At 46.8% G+C, this 13,899-nt stretch overlaps 1 protein-coding gene across 4 annotated transcripts; it reads right to left on the minus strand.

Moving 5' to 3' along the window:
* Positions 1-2,441: 2,441 nt before the first annotated feature.
* LOC118575144 (serum amyloid A-4 protein-like) lies at positions 2,442-12,317 on the minus strand. Of its 4 annotated transcripts, none has more exons than XM_036175814.1 (7): positions 12,205-12,317; positions 11,059-11,323; positions 8,992-9,132; positions 7,583-7,720; positions 5,402-5,449; positions 4,291-4,429; positions 2,442-3,920 (listed from the first exon to the last, which is right to left on the minus strand). In XM_036175814.1, the coding sequence occupies exons 4-7, from the start codon at positions 7,647-7,649 to the stop codon at positions 3,758-3,760; spliced, it is 417 nt and encodes a 138-aa protein (XP_036031707.1). In that variant the 5' UTR covers positions 7,650-7,720; positions 8,992-9,132; positions 11,059-11,323; positions 12,205-12,317; the 3' UTR covers positions 2,442-3,757. The 4 variants fall into 4 exon arrangements, with proteins under 4 accessions (XP_036031707.1, XP_036031706.1, XP_036031708.1 ...); XM_036175813.1 differs by having other exon boundaries at positions 8,992-9,135; XM_036175815.1 differs by lacking the exon at positions 8,992-9,132.
* Positions 12,318-13,899: the final 1,582 nt, after the last annotated feature.

Genomic DNA, 13,899 nt, shown 5'->3' on the forward strand with positions numbered 1-13,899 from the left:
CCCTCTGCATCTGCTCTAGGAGGATGGCCTGCACAGATGCCCTGACTCTGCTCTGTGCCCCTTCCTGTTTAGTTTGGCCAGTGGGGAGCCCTAGCAGGAGCTGGGGGGAGGGAAGTGAGCGAGATTTAATGACTTGTTCACATAGCTCCTTCAAAGAGGGGTCACCAAAACCCAGCTTGTCCCTCATCCAAAGGTCCTAATTCATATCATTAATGATTTTCTCCACAAAGATTTCTGCCTTTGCCTGTCTGTCATTCCCCTTCCCTCTTCCCTGTCCTCCACATTGCATACAGGGACCACCTGTCTTTAGGGTCTTGATGAGCTACTGTCAATCCACCCACAGGTAACTTCTGGATCAATAAATGGGCCTGGCCTCATTTCTCTACATTATTGGCACCTTGTCATCCCTTAATAAATTGTCTCACTGGGTTCTTTCCTGACAGAATCCCAATGTGGATGTGTCCCCTACAGGTAAAGATGTTAGAAATTTCATCCCCAGGTTCAGCTGCCAGTGGGTTTTGAAGGTTTAGAGGTAAGTAGGGATCAGAAAAGTTAATAGGATGGGACCCAGTGATGACTTTAATGTCTTTGTGAGAAGAGGAAGGGAACTGAGCTACCAGACCTGATTTGTCTCTCAGTGTGGTGTTCTCAGAGGGGATGAGATACAAGACCCTCATCAGGGACCAGATTCCACCCTTGGACTTCCCAGCCTATAGCATCATGAGCTAAATACACTTCTACATTTTATAAAGTTTCCAGGGGTAATACTATATAGAGCAACAGAAACACACTAAGCTTTACTTACTTAAACTAGATTTAATTCATTGTTTATTTTTATGTGTGCCCATCTGAGATCATGCCATGGTGTCACCCACATTTAGGGAGGGCCTTTCCCTCTTCTTCTCTGAAAACTTTCTTGGAGAGACACTTAAAACTGTGCCTTACTAATGCCAGAAACAGGTTCATTTTCTCCTTTTTATTATTTTATTTTTAATTACATGGATGTGTGAACACACATGAATGCAGCTTCCCACTGAGGTCAGAGGGGAAGCCAGATCCTCTGGAGTTGGAATCACAGGTGGTTCTGAGCCTCCCGATGTGGTGCTGGGAACCAAACTCAGGTCTTCTGGAAGAGCAGCACACTACATTTTTAAGCACTGAGCCATCACTCCAAACCCCAATCTTTATATTGGTGGTCAGCGCATGTGCAGGCACACATCACCCCACAGCTGTGGAGATCCAAGGGTATCTGTGGGGTCAGTTCCCCTCTTCCACCTGTACATGGGCTCTGGGGATCGAACTCAGGCTGTGAGACTTGTGTGCCAGGAATCTTCATCTGTTCATCCATCGAACCCACTCCTCTTCTCCTTTTCTCTTCTTCTTATTAAAGTAATGTTTTTATGAAATCTTTGAGAATTTCACAGAATTTTGTGATCATATTCACCCCCCAGCTTCTTCCAGATCCACCTCCCACCTCCCTGTGCACCCATCTCCATGCTCTCCGTCTTTTTAAAGTCACCAAGTTCCATTTGTGTCCTCCAAATCTGGGATGTGTGTTCTTCCACAGGAGTGTGGTCCACCTACCATGGTCCACACCCTCAGAGAAAACTGACTGCCCTCTCCTCCTTGAAAGCTATCCCCCACCTGTTGTGCCTTCCTGATCCCTCCACTCTGGGAATTCTAACTGAAACACAAATTCAGAGATAACATCCACAAAAGAGGTAAAGCATGTTTGCCTTTGTGATTCCAGGTTAGCTCACTTGCGATGATTGTTTACAACTCCATCATTTACCTGTAGTGTTTTTGTGTTTGAGCCATTGTTTCCACTATCAAAGGCTGATCTACAACTCCCTATGTAACCAAGGATGACTTTGAACTTCTGATTCTCCTGTGTCCACACATCAAGAGACACTAAATCCAGTTTATGCAGTGCTAGGAATAGAACCCAGGGAATCACACATCTTGGCAAGACTTTACCAAAGGAACTGGTGTAACCCCAGTACCTTAAAAATTAATATTTAAACATTATTTTAATGTGAGGGGTACATATTTATCCGTGTGTGTGTGTGTGTGTGTGTGTGTGTGTGTGTGTGTGCTTGTGTCTCTCTGTGTGTGAGTGTGCAGGTGCACATGTGTACACATGCAAATGAAAGACAGATGTTGCTATCTGGTGTCTTCTGTTTTTAAAGCAGAAGCTCTCACTGCACCAGAAACTCAGTCTTTGGGCTTGGACGGCTGACCTCCAATCCCAGGGATATGCACATCTCTGTCTCTCTCCTCAGCACCTGGGTTGTAGATGCACACCCAGTGCTCAGCTTTTGTGTGGGTGCTGTGGGTCCAAAGTCAGGTCTGTATGCTTGTGCAGAAGGTACTTTACAGGCTGAGCCCTCTTCACAGCCGCTCCCCCAGGTATGTCAATGCTGAGTCAAGTGGAACCACAGTTAAGCATCACCATAACTGAACATTTATTGTTTCTTCTCAGTAGCTATAATGGAGAGCAAGCTTAATTTCATGCTTTGTCAAATCTCAAACATACATGTACTGATTATGAATTTACTAAATTAGGATATGCCTTAAGTTTACTAATAACAACACAGCTTTGATGAAACTAGTCACACCTATAGGAATAAATTGGTTTTTTTTCTTTTTGAACATACTCAAAAACAAGACAAAAAACATCTTAATAAGGCCACAACATTCTCATTGAGTATAAGGATCTGAATGATAAGAGACCATTATCTTAGTTTAGTTGCAACCATGTTTATCTTGTCAGTGTGTACATAAGTGTACAGCTTTCAGGATGTGGTGTTTTGTCCTTTATATGGTGAGAAAACAGTGTGTGTGTGTGTGTGTGTGTGTGTGTGTGTGTGTGTATGTGTGTGTGTGTATTTGGTTGCAACACAGGATCTCACCTATCCCATGATGGCCTTGAACTCGTTATATATAGGCAGGGCTGGCCTTGAATATCTGCTCTGTCATCCCCTATGTCCCCAGTGCTGGAATTTTAAGTAGATACCATCACCGGGTTTACATAGTTCTGGGGATCCTTCTTTGGATTCGTGCATGCTAAGCAAACACTCTGTCAACTGAGCTATATCCCTGATTCCCAGTGCAGTGTCAGGGTTAGGATTTCAAAGGTTAGGATGAAGCTTTGTCAAGTTGGTGTACTTCTCTATATGAAGAGGTCACAGGAGACAAGGAATGACATCAGACCATGCCTAAGCCATAACTGATAAGGCAGAGTGGCATCACTACACAGAAAAGCCTGGGACCAACAAAAACATAAACAGAGAGGCCCTGGTATCACTAGCAGATCTTGTGGACATAGGGACACACATCTGATCTATATCAAGGAGGAATTGATGGGCAGCTGATCAGGACACATCTCAGAGCAAACTTCACTTGTGGAGGCGACTGACATGGCTGGCAACACTCTGCTACCTCAGGCCTACTTGTCAGGGGAAGCTGGAGTGTCCAAAGGCTAGAGCAGATTTGGTGGGGTTGTGTGAGGGCCCTGCGTGGTTTCAGACTACTGCCTGGTGGTCACAGCTCCTCCTCTACTTATCTTCTATGTGATACCTAGCAATTCTTCCCAGAAAGCATTTCTGACAGTTCCCCATTTCCATCAACAAATTCCATCCACAAAGTATTTGGTGGGCATCTCTCTGTGATTCCTGTGGACACCAGTGACGTCCTAACAAGGGGAGAAGGATGCAGCTCACTGCCTGGTCCCCTCAGTGCAGCCTGTGTAGCACGCTCAGCACTTCTCAGGCAGGCCCTGGGGTCTGAAGCGATTAGGATTTTTGCCACTTCGACCCCATTCCTCAGCTTTCTGGGTAGATTCCAGGCTTTCCAATCCATGGTCCTTCATTCCAAAATAATACCGGTTTAGGAGACCCTGAAAGTATTTCCTGCTGGTGCTGAAAGCCAAGGAAGGGAGACAAGAGGTGAATCCCAGAGTGAGACAGCCCCACCTCCAAGGTCCCTCCTCCTCTCCAACAAAAAATGACCCAGAACATACTGGAGGAGTGAAAACTTAGGCACAGGGAAGAGGGAATATCAGCCTCCTGGGCAAGGTCCTCAGCCTGCTTGTCCTTTCCACTCCCTGTGACAAGATGCATTAGGAACCCCTTCTTGGGTTCCACTTTGTCTTTGTGAGTGGATCCATCCCCACTCTCCATCCTTTCCCTCCCTTTCTTCCTCTGCAGACCACCCGGACCCTGCGAGCACAGACAGCAGGAGAGACCACAGGCTGGAACAGTGAGAAGCATGACGCGGCAGGACCATTACCTGATTATTTTAGCAGCCCAGATGCCACCAGCTCCTCTTTGTTGGGCCTCAAAGTTGCCCCGAGCAGAGAAGTATCTATCTGAATTTTGGTAATTGGCTTCTAGATTGTCCCGATAGGCTCTCCACAAGTCCCAAGTCCCTATACAGGAGGGAAACTTACAAAGGTGACCCTGGGGTCATTGCAGAAGTGGAGGAATGCAAACTTTGTGTGGCTTTCCACAATTCCACTCTTCACAGCATAATCCTTTGAAATGGTCCATGGAGGTGAGTGCATGTCCCCAGGGAAGGGCTTCCCTGGTGACCACAAGGAGGGTACTTCTGCAAGGACTGGATTGGGAGGGACTATTGTCAGTTTCTGTGTCCTGGGCTGTGACTTACATGAATCTGTGTGTGCTCTGCACAAAGAAGAGAGGAAGCTGCCATGTAAGAGCACAAATAAGGGACAATGACACCCCAGGTGAAGATGTGGGGACAGTTTGTGCAGTGAGAAGAGAAGGTCAATGTGCTTTAGCTACGGTCACTCCAAAAACACGACTTTTCTCACCCTAGTGACAAAATCCCTGATAAGTAGCACAGGGAAGAGGCTGTATTTTGGCTTCAGTTTGAGGGGACAACATGGTGGTGGGGTGACCAGTGCAGAATATAAAGACTGTGGTATTGAAATACATGACATGGCAATGATGAATTTCCAGGAGTTCTGCATGCTTGCTCTTGGCTGTTTGTCCAGAATAGGATGGGAATTTTGTAGAAAGTACTATCTGCAGTTATGTGCACGTTTACTAAGTTCATGTGCCTCTGGAGACACACTGAGTGCCCACTTACACTCCAAAACGGGGGAATTTGCTGTCTGTGAATTCCCTCTGTGGAGCACACTCTCTGGAAATCCTGATCCCTCTGGATCAATACAGGCTGGACCTTGTCAACTGTGTCTGAATGTCCCTCAGAGGGTGCCAAGTGACTAGTGTAGAAGGGGGAAGCCACAGAAAGCCACACCCCTGCCCTGACTCATTTGTAATTTTTAAAGGTGTATATGCACCCTACAAATATATGGCCCCTGCTCAGAGGGCATCCCTGGCATTGTTAAATGTGCCCATCCTATCCAAATTCTTACCTTGTATGGCTTCCTTGAAGAACGAATACCAGCCATCACCACTGACTCCTGCGAATAAAGAGCAAAAGACAAGGATTGTGGCAAGCCTCGTGGTGCTGCAAGACAAGAAAGAGCAGTCAAAACAGACCCACAGGCAGGGCATTGGACACACATCTTCAGTCCCAGAACTCCAAGGCAGAGACAGGTGGATACCTTATTCTGAGGCCAACCTGGTCTACTAGGCAAATTCTAGACCAGCCAAAGCTACACAGATGAGCCTTGTCTCAATCAAAAAATGACAGACCCACTCTTTGACTAGTACAGACAGGCTAACCTGCATTCCTTCTTCATCTCCAAATCTCTGCTGCAAGGACAAGAATAACGGGCTTTAAGACTCTCTGCCAGATTTGTAACTAGTGAAGCTGACTAAAGCTGATCAACCAGCCTTTCCTGAGTCCCTCTTCCACTTAGCTCAGACCCCAAAGATACAGAAATGCTGGGGCTGAAAGTCAAGCAATAGCCGGCATTCGCAGGGTATCTGCAGCCTTGGCTTCCATCCCCAGCACCACCACACAAAGCTAGCCCAGCAGCACAGGCTTGTGTTCCTAGAACTCAGGAGGTGGAGGCAGAAAGATCAGAAGTTTAAGGTCATCCATGGCTACAAAGCTGGTTCCAGTCCTACATGGGCTACATGAGACCCTATCTCTAGAGAGCAAACCATCAGAAAATATCATTGTTCCCCACTAGAACTTACCAACCATATGTGAAATGGATCTCAGGAGGACAGCAAGAGCAACACTCCCTGGAAAAGAGTGCCAGCTATGTCCCTTTCTCTAGCTGAGCTTCCAGAGAAGGTAGGGCTACCAGGACCTTGCTGCCATGGAGCAGCTGCTGTCTTTCTACTTAACATGGATGAGAAGAGAGCTGTAAATCCAACAAGCCTTGGCAGAGTCCGTCTTGCTCAATCCTTCCTGGCAAATAAACAGTTACAGACTGGGGCTATAGTTCAGTAGTAGATTGCTTGTCTAGCGTGTGTGAGGCCCTGAGTTCAATATCCTGAACAAGAGAGGAGAGAGAGAGAGAGAGAGAGAGAGAGAGAGAGAGAGAGAGAGAGAGAGAGAATGTGTATTTGAGACAGAAATGGCAGTGTCTGAGGCAGAATCCAACACGGCAGTCTTCCCACAGTTGTGTCCCTGTCCACAGAGGCAGAGAAATATCAGACTAATGTGTGAGAGAAGAGAAAGTGCTAGAACACAGTAGGCACAGAGGGTGGAGGTCATGACATGGAAAGGTCTGAAAACAGTATCTCTGTAACTTCAGGGACTTGAATAGTCACATGAGCCTGGAGGGGGAATGGGCCAGCCATCAGAGCTCTCTATGTAACTTCTGAGAACTTAAGAGCTAAGCCTAAATAGTCTATTCTATGTGTTTAGTATTGACTCTATACCACACAGGTCCACCCACTGAAAACACAATGACAGGAAGCTTCATCTCTTATGAATTTATTACATGTGCACTGTATGGAGGGCCCTCCACACCCACAGTGGACACTAAAGTGAAGAACCCCATGTCCCTGACCCCAGAGCCCGCAGCACAGCCTCCTGAGGCAGAAAGGAGGATGCTCAGTATTAGTCAGGCAGTCCTGCAGGTCTGTAGTGATAGGGGTCCTTGCCACTGTGGCCCCAATGGTTGGCTTCCTGGTCAGTCATGGTATCCTCATGTCCACGGCCCATGAGACTCTGAATGCCCTCTCTTGCGTCACTTGGAGAAGCAGACATGGAGGAGATCTATCACCATGCTTCATGGCCACAGTCGACACCCCAGTTCTCTCATTTGCATGGAATGGCTTTAGGAGGAAACCAGGAAGGGCCAGGAAGGAGGGCCTAAAACAGAGACCCTGCCAAGCCCAGGCCTGCTTAGGACAGTCTGGCCACCCTGTACTGAATGACCATCACCAGACAGGCAAGGATGAATCGCTCCCTGTCTGCATTTGGAAACAGGTCTACCCATCATGAGCTGAGTGCTGGCTCTGCCCACAGCCCAGGATCCACACTGAACATGAATGGAGGAAGTAACTGCCTGAGCAAGAGGGGGAGGGGCCACAGATTGGCATGACCTTCTCTGAAGGTTCATCTACCCCTGGGCCCCTAGTACAGTCAATCCCTACTACCAAGGCTCAGTGTCCCAACAGTCTGTGTTTACCTGATGACTTCAGCAGCCCAGACTTCCCCAGGACCCCTTTGGGCTGCATCATAGTGCCCTCTAGCATGGAAGTATTTGTCTGAATCTTTCCAGTTGGCCTCCTTCATGTCAGAGTAGGCTCACACATGTCCTCAGCCCCTGGGTGGGAAAGACAACATGAGAGGATTACAGGGATGAAAAAACTCATGGCTTGAGCCTGTGGTCAGAGCAACCTGAGACATAACAGAGAAGAACATTTTCTAACCCTAGTTGGTCTCTCCAGGTTACTACTGACAGTTCCTAGAAGGTACTCCTGTGAGAGTTGGTGCCACAATCCCCCACCCCACCCCTGCAATGGAAGAGATGGCCCCACCTCTAACCACAGGTGAGACAGAGCTGGCTCAGATGGCATGGCTTAGGCAGACCGGCTCTGCCCGTCCCCTGAGGGGGTGGCCCCAGTGGCCAGACTGACCAGCTCATCTACCATCCAGACCCACATGCTGGGCCTTGGTTTGGCCCATCCTAGTGGCTGCCCCATCTATGACCTGCTGGAGAGCACAAGGGCACTGCTCCTTCAGAAAGATGACCACAGGATCTCCATGACTTGGGACAACAACAGGATGACCAAGAAGAGTTTAGTATAATCAATGTAGATTCAGAGACTTGAGGAGGTCTTAACTTTTGGTTGTTTGATGATTGGATAATGGCTTGTGGATGTACATTTGTTCAGAATGATGCTACAGTCCTTTCTTTCTGGCTTTTCCCTTACAAATGCCTGTTATTATTTGTGGAAATGATCATCAAATTACAAGAGTTTGAAGGGATGGGTGAGGAGACAATGATATATGTACATACTGTGATGTAGACTCTGATGTGACTAAAGACCAGAATAGAAAGGTAAGGAGATGGTGCATTGTGAGTGGTCAGAAGATGCACAATTGCTGGGTTTTTTCACTGTCAAGTTCCAATGCAGAAGCTAAGCTCATGCTAGGAAACTTTGGAAGCAGACACCCAGTAGGATGGATTAGTGGGGAAAATGAAAGACACAAAGGCCAGATGTGTTTGATATGAGAGGAATTGTTTTTGAAGATGTCAAGATTCCTGTGAGTACATTTACATGGCGAGGGTGCTGATTCAGAACTGCAGGGAGAGGTTGTGATAGAACCAGTCTACAGCAGCAGCCAGTGCTGCTGGTCCAGCACAGAGAGCTTTGGATGGACCATGAATTGTGCTCTGGCAGAACACTGGAGAAGCAGCCTGTAGAGCACCAAGGACTGTCAGTGATGCTGGCAGGGTTAGCAGGGGAAGGGGGACTAGTGAGATCATGTCAGTAGAGGGAAGATCCTGGGAGGCTGGTTCTGGTCACTGAATGAAGGCTGTGCATTGAAAGCCAATCCAAGTGAGGGAGCCTAGGAACTGAATATTCAGACCTGTGGACAGAGGCAGCAGCCTCCCCTCTTCACAAGTTGGCGGCTTCATGGAGTGGCTGATACCCAGAAACCAGGATGGCACCCTCTTCTAAATATCAAATAGACTTGATGCCTTTCTGGTTTTCCCCAACAGGCTTCAATCTACTGAGAAAAGAGAGAGAAGAGAGATGAGAGAGAGGGAGGAAGAGGGAGGGAGAGAGGGAGGAGGGAGGGAGGGAGAGAGGGAGGGAGGGAGGGAGGGAGGGAGAGAGGGAAGGAGGGAGGGAGACAGAGACAGAGACAGAGAGACAGAGGGTGGGGAAGGAATGGAGGGCCAAGAGTAAAAAAAAATAAAAGTCTGGCTAGTGGGGATAGATATGTCTATAATATATTTTTGAGACATTCTTAGAAAAGACAAGATTTTCTTTTTAGAGATAACATACAGCACGCAGAAGTGAATGTGGGGCTAGGAATATGGCCCAGTGGTATAGTGCTTGCTCGCATGTGTGAAGTCCTGAGTAGTTGGAAACAAAACGAAAGCACACACATTAGGAATTGCAGACTAATTCTGAACTTGGAAAACCTTAAATACAGGACAGAGGGTTCAAGTTTCACCCTAAGGAATGGGATCCATGTGTCAGAGGGCCACAGTCAACCCATTCCTTCTCTCAGGAGCAGGACCCCTCCTGGGAAGAATGCTGTTACACAGGAAGAAGAGACTATCTATGACCAAATCCATTTCTCTGAAAGAGCCTGTAGAGAGTCTGCAGAGAGCCTCAGAGAGTCTGTAGGACTCATTCAAGGACCAGCACCCAGAACATAGCAGCCCTCAGCCAGCACTCTGCCTACTCCAGCTCTACCTCAGAACTCCCTAAGAAGGCTTTCTGGAAATTGACCCATCCATTAAAAAATGAGTGGTGGCTTACAGGAATTCTAGGATGGGTGGCTTAGTTTGGAAAAGGGCCATGGGTCACAGCAATCCAGCTTCAGACAACAAAACCTGGACATTGTCCCTGTGGTACCCTGCCATGCTTCTCCCTATGTGAAAGCCCTGTTACAAAACACCAGATGATCTGTCCAGGAGAGGCCTTGACCCTGAATTCCCATCATAGATCTTAAAATCCAGCACCTTGGGTTGGAAACAGCATGGTCCTGAGGGGAAGAGTCACCTTGTGTTCCAGGACCTGGAGTGACTTCAGCTATGCCCCATAGTAAAACTGTGAGACACCCTTAAAGTCCTGGTGTAGAGGGGATAGTGTCTAAGAAAAAGCGTAGGATGGGGTGGCCCAGTGATGTTCTGTAGCATTTCTGCTGTCTTCACAGCCAAAAAAGTGTGCATCAAGGGATCCATGCCTCTGTACTCCTGGGCCTTCTGAATTTGCACCAGTGGCGTGTTTACCTACATGCATGCATTGCTTAGAGACAGGGATGTGCTCTGAGGGACGCAGAATCTTAGTTACTCTTCTATTGCCAGACAAAAATACTATAACTTAGAAACTTATAAAAGAATGGTTTTGTACTTATGGTTTCAGAGGAATAAGAATCCATCATGGCGGTGAGACATGGCAGGAAGTGGCAGGAAGTTCAGAGGCAGGCAGGAAGCAGAGAGTAAACAGCAAATAAGATATAAAAACTCAAAACCCACCCCTAGTGACATACTTTCTCTAGTAAGGCCCCAACTCTCAAAGGACCCACAATTGTCCCAACAGCTCTGCCATCTTGGTTACCAGTTGCTTATGGAGGACATAGCTCCTCTATATCACAATATGGCAGAAGGCAACCAGGTCATAGTGTGAACATGCACCTGCACACAGCTAGACAATATAGGCTAATCCATCCATGTTGTCTCCAAGTACAACAAAGAAAGAGTGAGTATCAGGTGCGTGAGGATGTTGCTGGCACACAGGGAAGAGTCTTGTACACTAATGTGGTTAACCAAAAGAAGTGCGTTGAAGTAAGTACAAACCAGGAATGGAGACATTCTTTACCATCATCAAAGCCTGCATAGAATTCTGTGTGCTGCAGTTTCATGTGAATTGCAGCACAGTAGTTTTCCATACAGCAGGGCCATCCACATGTGAGCAGTACCTTGGTATATGGCGATCCCAAGGCTATGATGTCACTCAGCAACAGGGGTTCTTCTGCTCCATTGTACTTTCATGGGTGTCAGTGACTGAAGTGTTGGGTTTTATCCCACGGCTGTTTAATCATAGGAGAAGGATTCACTGGGTCCTTTATCTGACAATCACTGAAGCAGATGTTGGACAGACAGTGGAGGCCAAGTCCAGGGTATGGTTTCATGAATGTGAGACTTCTAATGAGGGGATGGTGATGCTTGCTTAAGACAACTCTCCTAGGTATTTAATAACAAAATGGGTAATAATAGAACAATATATGCAGGAGTGTATATATAAAAGTTCAGTTTTAAGGAACCATTAAAGCAAAGGATACATCCATCCTAAGATAGCTATCTCCAATGAAGAAAAACCAAGAAATAAATTAATTCAGAGCAGAGGCTTAGCGGTCAAGTCCACTGTCCATTTCCTCCCCACTTCTTGGCAGCAGGCAGCCCATTACAGACATGAGGGACAGAGGGAAAGGTGTCCCTCTTGAGCCTCTTCTCACAAGCCAGTCACATGTGTAGTGTTCTAAAGGATGTGGAGAAGGGAATAGACCTCTAGCTCTGTTGAGATGTGTCCCTTCCAAAGCCAGCACCCACAGTGAAGGGGAAATCCTTTTGACCTGGTGAGTGAGAAGTACCCAGGAGCACCAGTGTACACACCTCTGCACGCCTCTCTTCTCCAGTCTTCCTGCCTTCTGCAGCCTGCTGGGCTTCACATGATGGAAAGAACCAGGGCAAAGGACACCACAGAGAGGGAGGATTCAGTCTCCACCCTACTGTCTGCAACAGTGACTGGAATCTGGAGTCTACCTGCAGTGTGGACCAGCAGACAATTGTGTCCTATACACAAGTTTTTCCAAGACAGAGTTTCTCTGTGTAGCCTTGGCTATCCTGGAACTTGCACTGTAGAACAGGCTGACTTCGAACTCACAGAGATCTACTAACTCCCTCTACCTCCTGATGCTTTGATTAAATGTGTTCACCACCAGTGCCAGGCTATAGATACAATTTATCAAATCATTTTTGAAGCTTTGTTAACATTCAAAGGATCAAGAATAACTCCATCCTGTGCACCCAAACTAAGCCTTCTGCACCTGGACCCAGGCACCCACCTCGGCTCAGCAGTTAAGAGCACTGGCTGCTGTTCCGGATTTGGGTTCAGTTAGCAGCACTCAGACGGTGGGTCACAACCATCTCTCCCTCCAGTTTCAGGGCATCTGACATCCTCTTCTGGCCCAGAAGCACCAGGCATTCATGTGGCACACAGACAGATGAATGAGGCAATTTTTCACTTTTGGAATTTATCATGCATAGTTGTATGATTGAGAGAAGATGGAATTAGCCCCTCCCTCTCTATGTTAGTGTGGAATGCACACAAAACATTCATTGTGAGTTCATTGGTCAGTAATTAGGTAGTTGCTATTTGTCATTTTATTTATTTTTATTATTTTATTTATTTTACATACCAACCACAGTTTCCCCTCCCTCCTCTCCTCCTGTTCAAACCCCTAGCCTCCCATCTACCTCCCTCCCCATCCACTCCTCCTCCATCTCCATTCAGAAAGGGGTAGGCCTCTCTTGGGCATGAATAAACACGGCACATCAAATTGAGGAAGGACCGAGCTCCTCCTAATGCATCAAGGCTGGGTGAGGTAATCCAGCATGAGGAACAGTTTCCCAAAAGCCAGCTAAGCACCAGCGACAGATAGGTCATGATCTCATTGCTAGGAGCCTCCTCACAAACAGGCCAAGCTACACAACTGTCACACACATGCAGAGGACCTAGGTCAATCCCATGCAGGCTCCAGAGTCCATGAGCCCCCACAAGCTCAGGTCAGCTGTCTCTGTGGGTTCCCCCTTCATGACCTTGACCCCCTGGCTCATACAATCCCTCCTCTCTTTCTTCATACAATCCCTCCTCTCTTTCTTCAGCAGGACTCCCGGAGCTCAGCCTAGTACTTGGCTATGGATCTCTTCATCTGCTTCCATCAATTACTGGATAAAAGCTCTCTGATGACAATTAGGGTAGTTAGTCATTTTATTACATAAAAATCCTTGATGGATTGTTGAATGTATTTCCAAGATTCTGATAATATTTGTAAAAATTTACTAGAGATTATTTTTAAAGATTTGTTTTTATTATTTAATGTGTACATATGTATGTCTCTATGAGTTTATGTACATCATACACGTACAGGAGCCTGCTGAGACAGGAGAGTGTTGATACCCTGAAACTGAGTTATAGGCACTTGTGAGATGCCTAATGTGGATTCTGGGAACCAAACTCAGGTCCTCTGAAAGGGCAGCAAATGCTCTTAACTGTTGGGCCATCGTTGAAACCTGAGATTGTTATTATTTTACCTTGTGAAAGAGTGAAAATGACTGGTATTCAAAAAGTTACTATGCTTGATCATAAAAACATTTCTTCCCAACAATCACCAGGGATCATTTAAATCCAGACACTGAGGGTGGCCTGCTTTGTGCCGTGTGCTTATTTATTGGTCCCTGCGATGTAAACACCACGAGGCTGGACCTTTCAGTACAGTGACTGTGTTATCCTAGTGTACCAGTTCTGCAAGTCCCATTAGGACAAACATGGTGACGAACGGCTGCTGACCACCCTCCAAGTGGTGTGACACACACCACACACATGCAGGGACAGTACAGACCCATCTTCTGCTGTCACTCTGAAGTTACAATGTGGGAGAATGTGAATGTAATTGGACACATAAACCAATGAGAAAATGTTTTGAAGAATTTCTGTAGGCATTTAAGGGATCATAAGTGTGTCTTTTATCTAAAGAGTA

Source organism: Onychomys torridus, unplaced genomic scaffold, assembly GCF_903995425.1.
Source record: "Onychomys torridus unplaced genomic scaffold, mOncTor1.1, whole genome shotgun sequence".
Classification (NCBI taxonomy): Eukaryota; Metazoa; Chordata; class Mammalia; order Rodentia; family Cricetidae; genus Onychomys; species Onychomys torridus.